This window comes from Micromys minutus (assembly GCF_963924665.1).
Source record: "Micromys minutus genome assembly, chromosome: 4".
In the NCBI taxonomy this organism is placed as follows: Eukaryota; Metazoa; Chordata; class Mammalia; order Rodentia; family Muridae; genus Micromys; species Micromys minutus.
In genome coordinates this window covers 32,463,576-32,483,984 of record NC_137973.1, presented here as the reverse complement: position 1 = coordinate 32,483,984, position 20,409 = coordinate 32,463,576, and the positions used below count along the sequence as shown (strand labels likewise).

The following is a 20,409-nucleotide window of genomic DNA, read 5'->3' as shown; positions in this document are numbered from 1 at the left end:
AGGACATAGCCTGGATGTTGTGGGCAGCTCTGAGCTAAGACCTACCCTCGGGACTTTGATCTGCCCAGTTTCTTTTCTCCCTCAATGCCTTTGACTGTCATTCCTGGCCATCAGATTAGTTCTGTACAATTTCACACTTTCTGCTCTTTGTTGAGCAATAAGTGGTCTGTGTGGTCCACTTTACTAGCCACTGAAAAGCCTGAGTTTGTTGACTTGGGAATTTAGATTTTCAATCATATTTCCTCATAAAGAACAGGTTATCTAAATAATAAGGTTCCACGAAGGCAAAATGGTCCCCAAATGTCTCTGGGCACTTGTTTCTCTAACCAAAACCACAGTCCTAAGGATTCTTCCAGCCCTCTTTTCCTTTTTCCTAATAAGCAGGAACCCTGAGATGCCCTATGCCTTTACTCCATGATGCCTGAGTCTTAGGTTTGATAAATGAACATGCCTGGTACATATGTGCTTATTTTCCTAAGACACAACCAGAATGTGAAGCCCAGGGATGCTCTCATCTATACTCCCAAAACTGTCCAGAAGTACTGTGTACTATAATCTTTATAATCATGTAGTTTCAGTAATTAAAAAGGCTTCAAAAAGTCCATGTGACAAAGTCATTTAAATGAGGAGAAATAATGTTACCTATCATATTAGGTGAACAAATCTTTGATAACAAACTAAAAGTGAATTTGAATGTCCAAGGGTACTGTGAAGAATCCAAAGATTTAGTTGAGAATCACGTGGTGTATGAATTTTACCAATGAACATAGTGAAATTGGAAATTAAAGCTCATTGTTGAGGTTCAATGGACATATCATTAACTGGAAGGAGGGTGTCCATAGAGATGGTAGTTTCCCTGTTTTTATAGCCTATAGATGTGGATCTGAATACACACACACACACACACACACACACACACACACACACACACACACACACACACTGATGGGGTCATGGATAGCCAGATTCAGCACATTACCTATTTTCAAGTGTACATGTTCTCCTCTGTGATGTGGTTGAGTATCCCAGCCCTCACTCATGCAACTTCGGCAACTTCTAGTGTTTTCCAGTAGGACAAGCCTGTGGATTTGGCTTTTTTGTGATGTGAATGGATGAATATGTGGTATGTAGGGAACAGAGGGATGAAGTGAGTGAATGAAGTCTCGAGTCAGTGTGTGCTGTTGGCATAGGCACAGTCATGTCAAGGACCCTTAGTCTCAGATCCAGGGGAAAATGGCCGAGCCTTCTGTGGGTTAGACTCAGGGAAATGGCAAGATCTTCCTTTATGGTTCATGTGTGAATGTTAACTGTGCCTGCAGAAAATGTCCACAGAAGCTTTCTCTCTGGATATTTATGGCCTGAAGATTGCCCCTCACAGAAACTGCTCCCAGCAAGATTAGCCAGCTTCACCTGTCTCCTTGCTGCAACTGTGTGTCCTGAGTCCTGCCTCCTTGCGCTGTGGCAGGCAGTAGCCTCTCTGTTTAACTCTCTATGAGGCACATGGCAAGCTTCTGGGGTACTGCAGTTTCTCCATGAGAGAGCCCAGTCCATCCAAACCCAGTTTTCCTATGTCCATCTGTCTGTGGTTTCCTCATTCCTTCTTTATTCTCAGTCAGGTCTGTTGCTGGAGTTTTGGGGAACGCGACAATTTTACTATAGCATGAGTTGAGGTTTTAAATATGCTACTTAGATTAAAAAAAAAACAAACTATCCAAAGCAGTAAGGGCCATGCTGGTAAAACTTTCCTATGCCAGTATATATTTATCTCACTAAAAAGGTATAAATATGTATACATATAGCTCTGGAATTACTATGGTTATCACAATGATAGAGTCATTTCCCATGTTGAATATATATGGAACAGTTTCAGATTTTCACTGCTAATGCCAGTCTGGGTACATGCCAGGTCACATATTTGCTTCAGGTAGCTAACACCCTACTCCTCATTTACAAGGTTGTTGGATTTGGGTTTGGGTTTTTTACATTTATTTTTATTTATTTATTTATTTATTCATTCATTCATTCATTCATTCATTCATTCATTCATTTAATGTGCATATGCCATGCACACGTGGAGGTAAGAGAACAACCTGCGGGAATCTGCTCTCACCATCTACCGCATGGGTCCCCGTGATTGATCTCAGGTTGTCGGGCTTATCTGTGAGCCTCTACTGCACTGAGCCGTCTCAGTGGGCTCTACCTCTCACTTCAGAAATGACCTCCTGAAAACTACCGAGTGGTAGAGCCCTCATAGTCTGCCGACTGCAGCTGAACTCCAGCTCACCTGCAAGTTGCGGTGTGTACGGTTTCACTCACAAGTTTGTGCAGCTGTTTCTGCAGGAATCTTGCGAAGGAAGTGATGGGCAACTGGAGCTTACACCTGGGATAAAAGCTGGTAAGTCTTTCTCCGGAAAGCACACCACGTCTCTCCTCTTACAGCCAGAACATTCTGGATCACTTCTGTAGCTCTGAATAAACCAGCCTTTTGTTTTGTAGTCTTAAGAGGGAAACATATCTCATGGTCTAAAATTTCTTTGGCTACTTATCTAATTTAACACCATTTTTACAAACTGGTTGGCCAAGCTTTTTTTTGTTAAAAAAAATAGCTATCCATATACTTCTTTGTTGTTGTTATGATCAAGCAAGATCTTAATCCTTTGGTGAATATGTTAAAAATGTTTCCAGGTACAAAATTATGACATTGCTTTGCTTTATCCCTTGTTAAGCATCCCTTATGTGTAGAAGTTTGGATTTCTGTGTGTAAAACTGTTTTCACAGTTTTTTCTTTTTAAAATCTTTTTATAGTTTTTATCTTTTAGTAAGAAAAGCTTTTTATTACATCCGTATTTCTGTAGTTGTTCATCTGGGGCTTTTGCTTTAAACATTTATCTCTCAAGTTTGTTTTTATTCTTCAAAAATCAAAATCTAACTTATTTCCCAATTAGGGAGCAATCATCTTGTCTCCCAGGGACTTTCAACAGCTTTACTGCTGCCCGAGCCCCTCATGCATGAGCACGTGGTTGACAGTTTGATTATCCGCTTGCCTTGCCCACACCAGCATCACACGGTTTCTAGCTTATGACAGCATGGTTTCTTTTGAGACACTTTTTTATTTTTCAGTTTTTGCTTTAAAAAGTATTTTAGTACATTTTCCCCAAACCCTCGTTATAACATTTGATAATCATCAAGTACATTTAAAAAAAAATCCCATTTGAATTTTAACGAGGCTAACTTGACATTACCAAACCGTGTTAGAAGAAAGGGAGACTTGATTATCTTCACAGTATTAAAGCTCCTGATTGGGAATACAATAAATCCTGCTCTATGACCTTCAGAGTTTACTGGTTTCCTCAGACAGTTTTTCGAATGTTTCTTTTTGGAATAGCCACAGGAACTCTAATTTTGCTTGCTATTGTCAAGGAGCCCATTACTTTCTTACACTTTCTGCTTGGTGTAGATGAAAGTCATAGAGCCATGTGTGTTGGTGTTTTCTGTGATAATTGTGGTTAGCATTGTCAGGAGTGGATTGAGTCTACAGCAAGCTGCCGGAAGACAGTGCTGGCACTTGCACCATCAATAGAAACTAGACAGGGCTGCCTCAGGCGTAGTAAGTTAGGCGTAGCCTCTGAGCCGCAGAGGGGCCCAGGCAACACACATTTTGGGGTGAGTGTGACTTTTGCAGAGAATGTGTGTTTAACTGGTCTATTGTTTTAGTAGGTCTTTTTCTTTCTTTTTTCTTTCTTTCTTTTTTTCTTTCTTTCTTTTTTTCTTTTTTTTTTTTTTTTTTTTTGCTTTTGTTTGTTTTTTGAATGGATTTTGTATCACAGGGTTTTATTTTGGACAAGGGAACCCAGGTAATAACTTTATGGAATTTGACAGATTGTCTGTTTCGATTGACTAAAAGTGGTTCCCTGAAAGACAGCTATTGTTTGGTTGTTTGGGTAGGGGTTTAGAACCATCTAGATGGCCACAGATAAACTGAAAAGTCAGTTGAGTTGAGATTTTGGAGTTACTCTCAAGTACTTGAGTACCCTTAGTACTCTCTACCCTTAGTACTCTCAAGTACTTAAGTACTCTCAGGTATTTAAGTACTCTCAGTACTCTTAAGTACTTAAGTACCCTCAGTACTCTTAAGTACTTAAGTGCTCTCAGTACTCTCAAGTAGTTATGTACTCTCAGGTATTTGTTGATGCTATTTGATCATTTCTAAGTGAGTTAAGATCACAATTAGGAGACATTTTCCTCTCTATTGACGGTTCTCCCTATACTATGTGTACTGATTAAAGTCCAGTCTTTGGAGACTCCATGACCTCCTGATTAAGAGGGCAAGTGACTTACCAGAGAGGCCCCATAGTTCCCTGGGTCTTGATTGATCCCAGAGGTCAAAGTTTTTATCGGCTATCCTTTTTCGTTGACTCATCTCCGTGAGGTAAGCCCGTGAGCTTTGGCAGACAAACCGTCTGTCACTTTGTACTTTAGCTTGTATGTAATATTTAAATGCAGTTTTGATTTTAAAAAATCTTGATTTGTTTGCTGTTGCTGCTCTTGGACTATTTTCCTGAGTGGCTCAAAAGCCTAACACATTTAGCAAAAACACAAGTAATTATCTTTATTGGGTATATATTTTTACATCTTTAAGTCAGTTTTTGTAAATGTTACCATGAATAGAACAATATAATCTTAGGAACTTTAATAACCTTTAATCATTAACCATCTCTTATCTTTAAGTTTCATCCTCTATAAACCTTGTATAACTTAGATTTCCTGTGAATTGGCTTCATACCTTTGGGGAAAGTGTTGTTATTTTTAAGTTTTAAGACAAAAATCTTACACAAAATGTATCTTTACTTAAAATATTTGCTCTTTTCATCAAAAGCATAATCTTCTACAGTACTCTTCAATGTCTCTTGTAAAGAAAGGTTGATTCTAAATTATATAGTACAATGTGGCAGATTAAAAATATCTGTACATCTATAAGAGGCTGTATCTAATTTAAAGAAGTAACTCACAGAAAGTGGGAGGGGCTGGAGAGATGGCACAGTGGTTAAGAGCCCTGTCTGCTCTTCCAGAGGCAGTGAGTTTAATCCCCAGCAACCACATGGTGGCTAACAACCATCTATAGTGTGATCAGATAGCATGCAGGTGTACACGCAGATAGAGCACTCATAAAACAATAACTCAACAAAATGCTTTCTAAAAATGGAAGGGGCGTGAGGAAGGATGATGAAGCTGGTGATGAAGGAGCAGAGGTGTACCCACAGACACCTGGTGCTCCACGTGTTCACTACAAGAATTGGGAGGACAAATGTCTTCAGTGTCTAAAACCACAATTATGGGGTGACATTTAAAGATCTGTGGCATTTCGTAAATCATAATATGCCAGCTATGTTCTGTGGGGTCTGAAGAATGATTTGTGAGGGCCATTTTGGTTTTAATATATATGACAGATCGATGTATGATAGGTATTTTGTTTCTGAGTTTCTCAAGTACATAGCTGATGTAGAGGATGACTCTGTGACCGTCATGCCAGGGAGCCCGGCAGCAGATATGGCCCTAGAGCAGCAGCTGAGAACTTCCATCAGATCCACAGGCATAAAGCAGAAGGAGAGACTGGGTCTAGAGCTGGGCTTTTAAAACCTCCAGTGACAGACCTTCTTCAGGGAGGCCACAACCCCCCAATCCCTCTCAAAACTGTTGTACCTACTAGGAACCGAACATTCAAATATAAGAGCCCATGGGGGCCATACTCATTCAAAATTCCACAATGGCAAACTGAAGGAAAAGAATGATTAGCAAGTAAGAGGTATAAAAATAGTAAGACATTGTCAAATCGGGTGCTCAAAGTATCTGGCAGAAATCAACTGGGGAAAACCCGGCAAATTATCTAACTGGATTTTCAGCAGGGTAAGGCTCTTCCGTGACTGCAAATAATGGGAGAAAGTTACCATCAAATTGGAGGCTTACAAACAACTAGCAGAAATGGACTGAGAAGCTCCACTAAGGCTGTCGTTCCTGATAGAGTCTCAGACAGGGCAGAGTGTTCTCTATGCCGCCAAGTAAATGAACAAACAGGAACAGGGATAAGAACACAGTATAAGAATGCATGAGCAATTGAAGGGTCAAATATAATATTTGTTATATGATATATAATATACATTATATACCACATTATATTATTTATAATAATATATATTATTAAACTAAAAAGCTTCCTCCAAAAACATGGTCCCCAACTCCCATTTGTTTGTATCAAAGTGTCCTCCAAGGCCCCTTGTCTGGAAATAGACTTCTCCCCCTAACTCTGTAACAAGACAACAATACCAGCTCCAAAATTAAAAACACCAAGCCTTTAAAACAACCTTAAGGGGCTGGGGAGATTTTAGTCAGAGGGTTGGAAACCATGTAAACACCAGGATGGCATGGTGGTCTGCCTGTATTTCCAACCTCAGAAGGCAGAGCCGGGATTCCCAGAGCAAGCGGCCAGCAACATGAGCCATACCAGCAAACTGGTTTCCCCGAGAGACCCTGCCCTATTGGACAAAGTAGAAGATCGTCAAGGATGATTCTCAGCATAAGCCTCAGGCCTCCACTGTTGCGGTTTGAATTGAGGATATTATGTATTTATGATGGGTATGGATCCTCTGATGTAGGTATTTCTCAAGAAGGAATTTGGAATTCTAACAAACATAAGGAGGACTCAGGAATGCCTGCAGCCTTCATTAATTTCTAGAGAATAGTTAGGAGAAAGGTGTTCCTGTACCTCAGACAAATAGCATTGTTGTGCTTTATATAACCTTGAGCATGCTGGCTATGAGGTATAACTCTGTGATAACAGAGTTATAAAGAACTATAAGAAGAAAAATGAGCCATGTCCTGCTAATTACACTCAAGTGTTTGGCTGCCCTGCGCTCCCTGAGTTCCCACTCCAGTTCTTCTGGCAATGATCATGAGAGTGAACCTCCCACTCCTCCCTCCCTCCCTCCCTCTCTCTCTCTCTCTCTCTCTCTCTCACACACACACACACACACAGAGAGAGAGAGAGAGAGAGAGAAGATAGTTACATGTAAATATCTGCACTACACAACATGAAAACATAAAAACCTAAAATATAAGCCATTCCCAATAAAGGCTCTTATTATTAATCTCATAACATAAAAATACACTTAAAAATGAACAGTTCGGCCATAAAATACTCATCTTTAAAAAAAAAAGTTAATCAATAACTCTAGTTATCTGCCTCAAAGAGAATACTTTGAACTCTCAATTGGAAGCTCCAGCTGGCTAATTTAGTGGCGCTTTCCCAGTTGGCTTCTGTTGGATATTTTGAGCATCCATGTTGACAGGTTTTTATTATCTATCTCTCATAATCTAGTCTTTGACTTTGGCACACCACATACTTGATATAGCCACTCATTCGAAAAACTGCAATGTGGCTATTGTAAACCATTCTCCAGACCATACAAAACAGTTGCTTTTATTTTCTGCCTCTTTAAAAAACCAGGACTTACTTTTATATGTATGAATGTTTTGCCTAGTATCCATGGAGGCCAGAAGAGGGCAGGAGCAGCCAGTCTTCTTAACACCAAGCTCCCTCCCCAGCCCCTCTGCCTCTCTACTGAACCCTTTTTATACTGATACAGTTGACTTTGGGGCAGAGATTGAAACTTTATGCTCACAGTGATAGCTTTACCTTTCTCTCAAACTTAAAACATTGTTACTGTGGACAGCACCTTTGGGGCATCAACTCTTTGTCGGGAGGCAGGAGAGAGATGTCTCCTTGCTTGTTCAAGTCTCTGCATTGCTTTGGTTCCTACGGCTTTTCTTTGCCTTCAAAGCTAGCATCCTTTGTAGATCCTAGTAACATAGCATCCTGCTTCCACTGTCCATAGGGTCCTCTGGTCTTGTAGTCAACTATCTCCCACCCACCCACTCCGCCCTTCTAAAATGCATCCTTGTCCTTGCAGGGGAAGCACTCAGGTTGTGCAAGGTGATCTTCCTGCAGCAGGAACTTAGCTTACTCCCAGCCACTAGGCTTTGTGTCATATAAGGTAACATCCAGGTTGTAGGGAGCTGTGATGTGTACACTTTGAGGATCTTGTCCTCAGGCTATCACAGTGTCCATGATCTATCTCTCTGTGTCCTTATGAGTTTACCCTTCCCCTTCTCTGTGGTACCAGGTACCTACAACGTGGCACACATAAAATTGGTATTGTTCTCTGTGTATGTGTGTGTCCCCTGGACACTCATGATTGTTATAAACTTTACTATTGTAACAGATAAGTCCCAATGGTAAGTCAGGTTGCATGTGAGGCAACTGACTTCCACATCTATCCTTTAGTCAAGACTCAGACTCACTCCACGTTACCTGGAGACCAGCTTCCAGGAAGTGGCCTTCAAAGGGGATAGTTATTGAATAGATGTAAGCAAAATGCAGGTTGAGCAACAAGAAGCAGGAGGTTAGAAGGCATAATGAGAGCCTGGGAGACGACTCAGAAGTCAGCGCCGGCTGCTCTTGCAGAAGACCTGGGTTCAGTTGCCAGCAACCAAATGCCAACTCAGAACCACCTGGAACTCCAGCTCCCGGAGATCAGCTATAATCTGGCCTCTGGAGACATTGGGTGTATACATGGTGTCCAGACCTACATACAGTCAAAACACTCATACTTCTATAAAGCAATAGCAAATCTTCCCACAACAAAGGGAACCCTGGCTACAGGATACTTTAAAGATTCATGCTCCCCTGCTTCTTGGATGTGGGTTTGAAACTCTTCCAGAACTCACACACAGCCTTGAGTGGAACACAGGCCCTGCTGGTCCCCCCTTCTGTACACATTTTGTAACACGGTGTGGTCACAGCTCAGCTGTGGGGTAGACTATCATAGGCTCCTCGCACCCACCATGTGGTAGAGTGCCGTAAGTTCCTGCTCTTCATGTCTGCTTTGTTTCCTGTCATTCAGACAACACAGTTGGCAGGCGTCTTTCTGAGCCAGCAAAACGATTCTCCAAGTCAATGAGTTATTTTTTAAATTCATTTTAAAGTAGTTGAAAAAAATGAAGTGATGTCTCAGTTAAAAGGCAGTTCAACTAACCTAGGAACAGGCAACAGATGCTGAGAGGCCAAAAAGAACAACAGAGCTGGCCCAGTTTAATCAGGACTGGCGGCCTGTCCCCAAGGAAGAGCCACAGGAGGGCTCTCACTTCTGAGCACTGAGGCAAGTCCACAATACATCTCCACCGTCTATCCTGGGAGAGGCTTCCCAGAACTCTCAGAGCCCAGGTAGCAGTGCTGCCAAGGAAGAGACACTTCTTCCCAAGTCCAGACCTGGCCCAGTTTCATAAGGACCAGGCAATGCCATCAGAACTCACAGCGTACCCAGAAAGCTGAACACCCAGGAGCAATCTCCCTCTGGAGACTATGGGCCCACAGACCCACAGGAGAGACAAGCTCCAGTCAGAGAAAACAAGACTGCCTAGCAGCACCAATAACAAGATGGTAAGAGCAAGAACCTAAGGAACAGAAACCAAGACAACCTGGCAACATCAGAATCCAGTTCTCCCACCACAGCAAATAGTGGATATCCCAACTGTCTTAGTTAGGGTTTTATTGCTGTGAACAGACACCATGACCAAGGCAAGTCTTATAAATGACAACATTTAATTGGGGCTGACTTACAGGTTCAGAGGCTCAGTCCAGTGTCATCAAGGTGAGAACATGGCAGCATCCAGGCAGGCATGGTGCAGGAGAAGCTGAGAGTTCTACATCTTCATCCAAGGGAAGCCAGGAACAGACTGAGCATCCTCAGCAGCTAGCAGGAGTGTCTCCAAGCCCACCCCCAGAGTGACACATTTCCTCCAAGAAGGCCACACCTTCTAATAGTGCCACTCCCTGGGCTAAGCAAATGCAAACCATCATACCAGCTCACCAGAGAAACAAGATTTAGACTTAAAATCATACTTTATGATGATCATGGCAATCCTTAAGAAGCACACAAATAACACACTTAAAGAAGTACAGAAAAGCCAGGAGAACACAAACAAACTAGTTGAAGTCTTTAAAGAAGAAACACAAAAAACATAAAAATTACTTACAAAGCTACAGGAAAGCACAACCAAACAGGTAAAAAAAAAATTGAAAACAAATAGAAACAATGAAGAAATCACAAAAGGAGACAACCCTGAAGTTGAAAAACCTAGGAAAGACATTGGGAGACATAAATGCAAGCATCACTAACAGAATACAAGAGATGGAAGAGAGAATTTCAGGGCCAGAAAACACCATAGAAAACATTGACACAACAGTCAGAGAAAATGCCAAAATCAAAAAGCTCTTAACCTGAAATACCCAGGAAATCCAGGATACAATGAGAAGACCAAACCTAAGGATCATAGGTGTAGAAGAGAGAAAGACTCCCAACTAAAAGGCTCAGTAAATGTCTTCAACAAAATCATGGAAGAAAACTTTCCTACCCGAAAAACAGATGACCACGAACATATAAGAAGCCTACAGAACCACAAATAGACTGGAAAAGAAACGAAATTCTTCCTGACACATAATAGTCAAAACAACAAATGTTCAAAACAAAGAAATAATACTAAAAGCTTTAAGGGGAAAAGGACAGGTAACATATAAAGGCAGACCAATCAGAATCACACCAGACTTTACAACAGAGACTACGAAAGCTAGAAGATCCTAGACTGACATCCTAGACTGACATCATACAGACTCTAAGAGAACACAAATGCCAGTCCAGGTTACTATATCTAGCAAAATTCTCAATTACCATATAAGGAAAAACCAAGATATCCCAGGACAAAACCAAATTTATACAATATCTGTCCACAAATCCAGCACTACAAAAGATAATAGATAAAAAATTCCATCACAAAGAGAGAAAATTCACCCTGGGAAAAGCAAGAAATTAATCTTCTTGCAACAAACCCCAAAGAAGGAAAGCACACAAACATAATTTTACCTCTAACAACAAAAATTGCAGGAAACACCAATCACTATTCCTTAATATCTCTGAAAAACAATGGACTCAATTCCCCCAATAAAAAGACCTAGATTATCAGACTGGATACATAAACAGAATCTAGCATTTTGCTGCACACAGAAAACTCATCTCAGAAACAAAGACAGACAGTACTTCAGAGTAAACGGTTGGAAAAAAAAAACTTTCCAAGCAAATAATCCCAAGAAACAAGCTGGAGTAGCCATCCTAATATCAAATAAAATAGGTTTTCAACTAAAAGTCATCAAACAAGATAAGGACAGATACTTTTTACTCATCAAAGGAAAAATCTATCAAGATGAACTCTCAATCCTGCGTATCTATGCTCCAAATAAAAGGGCAATCACATTCACAAAAGAAACTCTACTAAAGTTTAAAGCATATATTGTACCACACACAATAATAGTAGGAGACTTCAACACCCCACTCTCTTCAATGGACAGATCATGGAAGTAGAAAATGAACAGAGACACAGTGAAACTAACAGAAGTCATGAACCAAATGGATTTAACAAACATCTATAGAATATTTCATTCTAACACAAAAGCATATTTCTTCTTTGCAGCACCTCACTGCAACTTCTCCAAAACTGACCATATAGTCAGTCACAAAACAAGCCTCAATATATATAAAAAAAAGATCAAAATAATCCCATGTATCCTATCAGATCACCATAGATTAAGGCTGGTCTTCAATAACAACAAAAACAACAAAAAGTCCACATACACATGGAACCGAAACAATGCTCTACTCAATGATAGCATGGTCAAGAAAGAAACCAAAGACTTTTAGAATTTAATGAAAATGAAGGCACAACATACCCAAACTTATGGGTACAATGAAAGCAGTGCTAAGAGGAAAACTCATAGCTCTGAGAGCCTCCATAAAGAAACTGGAGAGAGCATACACTAACAGCTTGACAGCACAGCTGAAAGCTCTAGAACACAAAGAAGCAGATACACCCAAGGGGAGTAGACAGCAGGAAATAATCAAACTCAGAGGTGAAATCAACAAATAGAAAAAAAAGAAGAAGAAGAAGAACTATGCAAAGAATCAACAAAACCAAGAGCTGGTTCTTTGAGAAAATCAAGATTGAGAAACCCTTGGCCATACTAACTATAGGGCACAGAGAGAGTATCCAAACTAAAAAAATCAGAAATGAAAGGGGAGACATAACAACAGAAACTGAGGAAATTCAAATCCTACAAAAGCCTATATTCAACAAAACGAGAAAATCTAGAGGATATGAACAATTTTCTAGACAGATACCAGGTACCAAAGTTAAATCAGGATCAGATAAACTATCTAAACTGCCCCATAATCCCTAAAGAAATAGAAGCAGTCATCAAAAGCCTCCCAACCAAAAAAAGCCCAGGACCTGATGGTTTTAATGCAGAGTTTTATCAGTCCTTCATAGAAGACCTCATATCAATATTCTCCAAGTATTCCACAAGTATAGAAGCAGAAGGAAAACTATCCAACTGAAAAAGTTAAAATTTTAAGCTAGCCCCACTAACCCTGCCTTGAGGACAAGTATGTCTCAAGGCTGAGAACAAAAACCGCAGACCACCTGGTCTCAATAAGGTCTGGGTCTGCAATCCTGAGAAAAACTAGTATGAAGGTCAGTGTGCCCCAAAACAGGGTGATCTGGAGTTGAATCATATCCAAAAGCAGACAGACAATGCCAATTTGAATAAACCAATAAAATTGCTATGTGCCTGTTGCTAACTGCTTATGTAGTTTTCCCTAAAAACATGTCCCCCTAATTGAGTTCTTGGTCTACTCTATCTCCTGCGTGAGATATGTGTTGTCCCCAGAGCTCTGGCCTCTCCCCAATCCCGGAATAATCCTCTTGCCTGATTGCAGCAAGATAGGCTCTCTGTGAGTTTCTGGGTTCGAGTTCTCCCCGTACTAGAGTGAGGGGCTTCCCCAATTTGGGGGGTCTTTCACAACCAGTCTTTAAAGTCACAATTATGTTCATTCTTAAACCACACAAAGACCCTACAAAGAAAGAGAACGTCAGACCAATTTTCCTCATGAACATTGATGCATAAATACTCAATAAAATTCTTGCAAACTAAATCCAAAAACACATCAAAATGATCATTCACTATGATCAAGTAGGCATCTTTCCAGGGATGCAGGGATGGTTCAATATACAGAAATCCATCAATGTAATCCACTATATAAACAAACTCATAGAAGAAAAACCAAATGATCATTACATGCTGAGAAACCATTTGACAAAATTCAACACCCCTTCATGTTAAAAGTTTTGGAAAGGTCAGGAATTCAAGGCTCATACTTAAACATAGTAAAAGCAATATACAGCAAACCAGTAGCCAACATCAAAGTAAATGGTTGGAAACTTGAAACAATCCCACTAAATATGCACAATGGTGTACTACTCAGCTGTTAAAATGACTTCATGAAATTCCTAGGCAAATGGATGGAACTTGAAGCTATCAAGCTATCATCCTGAGTGAGGTAACCCAGTCACAAAAGAACACTCATGGTATGCACTCACTTATAAGTGGCTACTAATCCAAAAAGCTTGAATACCCAAGAAACAATTCACACAACTTATGAAGCTCAAAGAGAAGAAATGGCAGAAGGTGGATGCCTCAGTGATTCTTAGAAGAGAGAACAAAACACTCATGGGAGGAAATAAAGGGACAACTAGAGCAGCAGGGATTGGTCATCCAGAGACTTCCTCACCTGTGGATCCACCTCATATGCAGCCACTAAACCCAAGCACTATTGCTGATGTCAAGTAGTGCTTACTGGCAGGAATGTGACATGGATGCCTCCTCAGAGGCTCTGCCAGAGCCATTGTGATACAGATGAGGATGCTTGCAGCTAAGCATCGAACTGACGCTTGCAGCGAACTGAACCTGAGGACCCTAATGAGAAAGGACTGAAGGAATCGAAAGGGTCTGCAACCCCATGGGAAGAACAAAATTATCAACTAACCAAACCCACCACAGCCCCCATTGGCTAAAACACAATCCAATGACTTGGCATGGAGAGACCCATGGCCCCACGTGCACATGCAGCAGAGGATGGCATTTTCTGGCATCAATGGAAGGAGAGGCCTCTGGTCCAGGGAAGGCCCCTTTTCACAATGTAGGGGAACGCCAATGTGCTGAGGTTAGAGGGTGGTTGGGAGAGGGAGCATCTTCATGAAGTTAATGGCAGGGGGAGGGGAAAAGGTATTGGGGGGAACGGGGATAACATCTGGAATGTAAATGCAGAGTCTATCCAATCCAAAAAAAAAAAAAACAAATAAAGCAACACAACAAAAAATAAATAAAAATATGCAATTACTTTTACAAAAGGAATTTACAATAGTGTTATTATGTATTCTTTTGAAGCTCATATTTAACATCTCCCATCTATTTTTCTCTCTACAAGTTCATTTTAATCCCAAAGCAATAATTCTGTTGTCACTGACTAACAACATTTAAGCAAGCCCGTGTACAGTTGCAATGTTTTTTTTTCCTATGCTCACGTGACACTAATTTGTATTTAGTAAGAATCATCCCATTTTCTATCTTAGGCCTTATTTTGAGGAGTTCTTCAGCTAAGCTGGCTAATCATCTATTCTCCGTTCTTACACTAACTGTAGATTGATTTATTCTTTGTTCATAATCCAGTCTTTTCATGGTGCACACCAAAACTTGTGACCACATCCCTGGGTCACAAGATCAGGGAACTCAAATCCAACCTAGAATGAACACTGTATTTGATCGTTAACTTGTCCCGAGCCCATTTTTTTGCTCCCGAGTCCTTTCCCGAGCTTGTAATGCATGTGAACTCACTGTGGTCCTTTTCTAGCCCATGCAGCCCTTGCTGTGCTACAAGGGGGGGGGGCGGGCACACATGAAACGACCTCAAGCACCTCCTTAACGTCTCCATCAAGTCCTCTAACTTCCTCCAAAGCATTTAAGTAGATTCGGGAATGCTGTAAAATCACTGATTCATCTAACCAGCATAATTTTATGGAAGTCCATCTTTATACTGATCTGTAAGGAGGTTGCCCCGTTGCGTGGGCTGTCTCTGGAGGCGACCACTTCAGACTATAGGCAGTGCGGGTCTCCCCAGATCCATTCACTCCGCCCTAAATACATGAGAAATACAGTCATGATGAGCACGAGGAGGCCCGGCAGCAGCGAAAAGCAATGCAGAGATGAAGCTCCGGTGGCTGTACCCCTCCACTTGCCCACTGCAGTCCTCCTGCACGGCGTCCAAGTCCACATTTTGGCTCTCGTGAGAAAAGCGGCTGCAATAAGCACGGAGGTGTAGACAATGCTCTGACGCCGACTCTCATTCTTTAGATACGCAGTAGGGGAACTGCTCTGCCATATTACTGTTCTAGTCCTCGACTGCACACAGAACTCAGCATTTTCATGATCGGGATAATCTGTGCTCCCACCAATAGTGAATGGGAGTCCCTACGTCTTCACGCACTTCCAGGACACATGGGGAGTCTTGACAGTCTCCGAATTCCTCATCCTGTCCTCTTCCCTTCATGTGACTTTTTCTACCATGTGTGCAGGCTGAATTCCCAAAGCCCGCCTTCTGCATCCCATTTCTCTATAGATGACTCCTATTGGCTTGTCCTGTTCAGTGTATCTACCCTTCATCATCACACTCACCGTAAACCACCTTCTGCTCGTGCTTTTGCAATGGCCTCCTAACCGTCTCTCTGTTCCCACCCCGCCTCCTATAGACTCATGTCATATACGATCCAGAGTAAAGCTTGCATGTTATCACATGCACAGCTGCGATTTTTTTCTTAGCTGTGTTCTGAATGCCAGATTCCACGTGTCAGCAGTCTACTTGGTTTAAAGCTAGATTCTTATCTCTGGATTCCCTGAAGTAAGAAAAAAAATTTGATCAAGTGTCAAGTGGTTGGCAGCAATGCTTCAGCAGATATATTTAGCAGATTAGAACCTGGGGGGTGGGGGAAGCGTCGTGAGACAGACAGACGTGGTGCAAAGTCACTCCAGAGAAGCACTTGAAAGTCACACGTTCCTCACAAGGTTTGCATAAGCAGAGCCAGAGACAAGCTGCCTACAGAATCAGTCCAGCCCCGCTAGGCCCTTCTGATCGATATTGCTCAGCATCAATCACCTTCTGTATTTTATTTATTATTAGACTGTGGGGAGTAAAGCATGACACAGTGTGTGTCTGTGTATGTGAGTGTGAGTGTGTATGTGTGTGTGTGTGTGTCTGTCTGTCTGTGTTAACCCCGTGAGAGTCAATTCTTTCCTCCTACCATGTGGTTCCAGGGATGTCACTTAGGTCTCCAGGCATGCGCAGCAACCCTTTTCACCCTCTGAGCCATCTCAGGGGAGCTACACCAAATAACCAATTTAATCACACTTAAGGCCAAAATATTTTAACTTTAAATAGAGACACTTCTCTCATCTGAATTTTCAAAAAAAAAAAAAAAAAAAAAAAAAAAAATCTCAAACTTCACTTCATACAGAGAGCAGCTTCTTTGCTTTGAGTTAGTCTTTAACCCCAGTGTAATCGATGTAATACTAGTGTTGACTTGACTCCAGAGGGATGCAGTGACCTTGGTGTGTCTGACACCTTCCCTCTTGATCTGACTGATAAGTAGCCAGGGTCTGGTTCAGTGTGTTCCTGGAGAAGTCTGTATACAGGATGGGTAAAGACCCTTAGTCATTAGAGGGCTACTTCTGCATAGTGGGGCCAGCCTTGGTCTTTCACAGGACAGTGAGGCCATTAGGTTTTGGTTTTCTGTTTGTTTCTAATCACACATAGATATTGCGTTTGAATGGCTACTCTTGGAGTCTTGAGCTGGGAAAGTTCTTTATTTTTAAGACAAGGTTTAATGCACCCTAGGCTGGTTTCAAACTTGTGAATCTTGAGGATGACCTTGGGCTTCTGGTCCTCCTGCTGTCACTTCCCCAGCACTAGGATTACAGGTGCTCACCCTGATGCCCAACTTACAGGGCACTGGGGATCAAACAGAAAGCTTGGTGTATTTGAGGCACGCATTCTGTTTGAGCTTTGATGTTATTTATTCACACCTTCGTGCTATGTAGGCCAGACTAGACTTTAACTCACAAATTCTCCTGCCTTAGCCTCCCCAGTGCTGAGCTTACAAGAATGTACCACCAGGTTCTTTTCTTTGAATGTGTCTTATCACTAATGTATCTCAAGAGATTAAGTTAATCCTATTTTGGCGTTTTCAGTCATAAATGAGGAAAATGTTAGATAAATATAGGACCAGCTTTTAGGCATACACGTCTTAACTGAAAACACGGAAAGTTGCTAAGGAATCTGACCCAAAGTTTAAAGGAGAAAGATAAGGAATTAAGAGGGGGGCTTGCTAAGCTTTGAGCCTGTTCTTGTTCTAGCTACCCACGGAACCCAAGTTAGGAGTCAGAGCTTTTAGCAAAGGCAGCCTCTAAGCCCTAGTTGCACAGACACACTTAGACCAGAGTCTTCCGCACCTGCGCGCTTCTGCGGCACGGGGACGCGCGCGAGCTGCGCCCTCTGGCGGCGGCGCTCTGCATCGGCGCGTACGGGGCTGTGGGCGGAGCCTCTCGGGATGGCGGGCGGCTCGCCGCGCTTCCTGCAGGCGCTGCCGGCCGAGCACGGACCCGAGCCGGTGCGGACGCGGGTGCTGGAGCAGGACTTACAGCAATGGGGCTTGACTGGTGAGCCGGCCGGAGAGGCCCAGGAGCGGGCGGGAGCCGGGAAGGCGCGCGGCGGCGCAGGCCTACGGAGGGACGGCCCGGCAGCGCCACTCTGGCTCCTCCCGGTGTCCGGTTCCGCGCCGACTGGGCATGCGCACTCACTTGTTGCGATTCCCTACTGAACTCTCAAACCTGCGCTGGACGCGTTGCCCAGCAAAGTTTGTTCTGTCCTTTACCTCTAGTGCTTTCGTGTTAAGGCCACTTCCCACTATGAGTCCCATGTGTGGGGATCCCACATGTGGGGACCTCAGGTGTTCAGAGCCCAGGTGTGTAGGCTGCAGATGTGGAGACCTCAGGTTTGTAGGTTCCAGATGTGAGACGCCAAGCGTGCAGACCCCAGTGGACCCGGGGCCATCGCGTCCCGCGGCGTCCTCTCTACTCAACACCCCTAGACTCCTTGCCTTATGCATCTTCTGAGAATGGTGCTGCTGGTTTAACGGAAAGTCAAAATGGCTTACCAGTTGTCACCACGTGGTCGTTATTTATTGCGGTCCAGGGCGTACTGTAGGCTGTGGGGAGCAGATAAGGAAAATAAACACCGGCCCTAGGACTCAGTTTCCTAACTAGTGGATAACTGCTTTTGAAAGTATAAGGAAGCACTTGACTTAGACGTGCCAAGTACCACCAAAAGGAGTTTGGAAAGGCAACACCTTGTGCATTTCTGCCAGGCGGTGGCGCACTCCTTTAGCCCAGCCCTTGGAAGGCAGTGGCAAGTGGATCTCTGAGTTCAAGGCCAGCCTGCTCTACGTAGGGCTATATAATAGAGAGACCCTATCTTAAAAAAAAAAAAAAAAGAAAAGAAAAAAAGAAGAAAACTTCTACTGGCTTAGAGGACGGACAGATGACGATGAGGTTGAAGAGAAAGACAAGCAGTTTGTCATCAATATTTTTCTTTTATATTCAACTTTAATATGTTTTTATTTTTGAGATAATAGTTACACCCTCCCCCTTTACTTTCTCCAAACACTCTCACCCTTCCCTTCTCACCTTCAAATCTATGGCCCCTCCCCCACTTGTTATTGTATGCATATAACTACAGACAAAATATTCCTAAATATAACTTAAGTGTGTTTAATGTCACTTGTATGTATGTTTTATCAGCTTTTTCTAGTTGCCTATAGTCTTTGTGTAGGGTTGAGGCCTCAAGGGCTTCTCTCTGTGCATTTTGGCAAGCTTATTGGTATTAATTATCCACATCTGTGGGCAGTCATGTTGGTGAGACTGTGGATGGAATGTCTGGTGTTACTTGGAGACACAATTTCACAGCAAAGTCTCCGACCACCAGCTCTTCCGAGCTTTCTGCCCTCTCTTCCACAATGCCATCCGAGCCTTAGGTGTGGGGGTGTTTTGTGGATGTGTCTATTGGGACTGGGTTCCACAACTCTGCATTTTGGTTGCTGTGGTTTTCTCTCTTGATCTCCATGTATGGCAAAGAAAAGTTTCCTTGATAAGGGGGAAGGGTTGCAGTCATTGGTGGGTACCAGGACAAGCATTAGTAATTGTTAGGGTTTATTTGTGCTGGTTTTGGATGCACCTTCTCTTCCAATAACCAGTACTTCAGTAGCACTGAGTAGTTAGCTTGGTTTCTAGTATGAGGCATGGCTTCCCTCTTGTTGAGCAGGTCTTAAGTCCACTTAGAGAGCTCTTGAGTACCACCAAGGCGTTCCTTTACCCTTAGGGGACTGTGCCATGTGATTCATGGGTGCCATGACTGGGGAAGACTGTTAGTAGCTTCCTCCTGTTTGGACACTTGCACAGTGTGTTCTGGTACCATAAAAACGAGCCCTAAGGAAGGCGATATTCAGGCCAGTTACAGCTCAGGGTTCTCTGCTTCCTGTTTCTCAAGTCCATGGTGCGGTCAGCAATAGGGACGTTTTCTTCCACCTCCGGGTGTGCAGCCGAGGTCAGTAGCAATGGACTGTATGTTTTGGGAATCTCCTGGACAGCCTTGACAGAAGCTTATGGTCGCCCTTTCTGTTTACTAGAATAAATGCAGTATTCAGAGATGTCAATCCACTGGAAACCTTCTGGCCTTTCTTTCCAATATGTGCTCATGAAATAATTTATGCCTATAAAAAAAAGAAATTTTAGTTTACAATTCTAACAGCTCAAAAGAGGGCTTCTTGTGTCTTGTATTTGGGCTTTTTATTAGGTGGTCTTGGGCTCTGGGAGGGAGCATTGTCAGCCCAGATGAGAAAAGTTTGTTAAAGCTACATATGTATATTTATACAGAGATTTACATTATTATAGGTTTGTTTTGGTTTTAGATAGTTAATATTATAATTTTTTGTGGCTTTTTAAAGATACCGTACTGTTTTGTTTTGTTTTTTTTTTTTTACCCTCTTCTTTCCTTCCAAGTAGTTAGCTAGGTTTTCAGTATGAGGCAGGGATGTTTTCCCTCTGGTTGAGCAGGTCTTTCTCCTCCCTCCCAAAAGAGTGCCCCTCCCTTACCATTCCCCCTGTCTGTATCTGATTTAAATCTGTGCGGATCAAATCCAGCAGCATGTAATACCCCAGGAGGAGCCTATATGTGTAGGGGTATTCTCGTTAAAAGAAAGTGAGCAGACAGGAGGTTGCAGGTTTGAGTGCATGGGATAGATACCAAATGTATATTTTATCACAGCCAAATATTTATAGTTATGAATTTAATATTTTAGATTCAT

General features: G+C 42.3%; 2 protein-coding genes across 3 annotated transcripts in view; one reads left to right on the top strand and one right to left on the bottom strand.

The window, feature by feature from the left end:
• The window catches only part of FMO5 (flavin containing dimethylaniline monoxygenase 5), a 51,301-nt gene extending 33,500 nt beyond the window's left edge, over positions 1-17,801 (bottom strand). Inside the window, exon 1 of the mRNA XM_080915822.1 lies at positions 17,690-17,801. The gene's annotated coding sequence lies outside the window, so the exon portion shown is untranslated. The remainder of the gene's footprint in view (positions 1-17,689) is intronic.
• CHD1L (chromodomain helicase DNA binding protein 1 like) overlaps positions 17,591-20,409 on the top strand; it is a 47,757-nt gene continuing 44,938 nt past the window's right edge. For both annotated transcript variants that reach the window (XM_080915820.1, XM_080915819.1), the window contains exon 1: positions 17,591-17,707. In XM_080915820.1, coding sequence (XP_080771946.1) covers positions 17,599-17,707 — 109 coding nt within the window. In that variant the 5' untranslated portion in view covers positions 17,591-17,598. The remainder of the gene's footprint in view (positions 17,708-20,409) is intronic.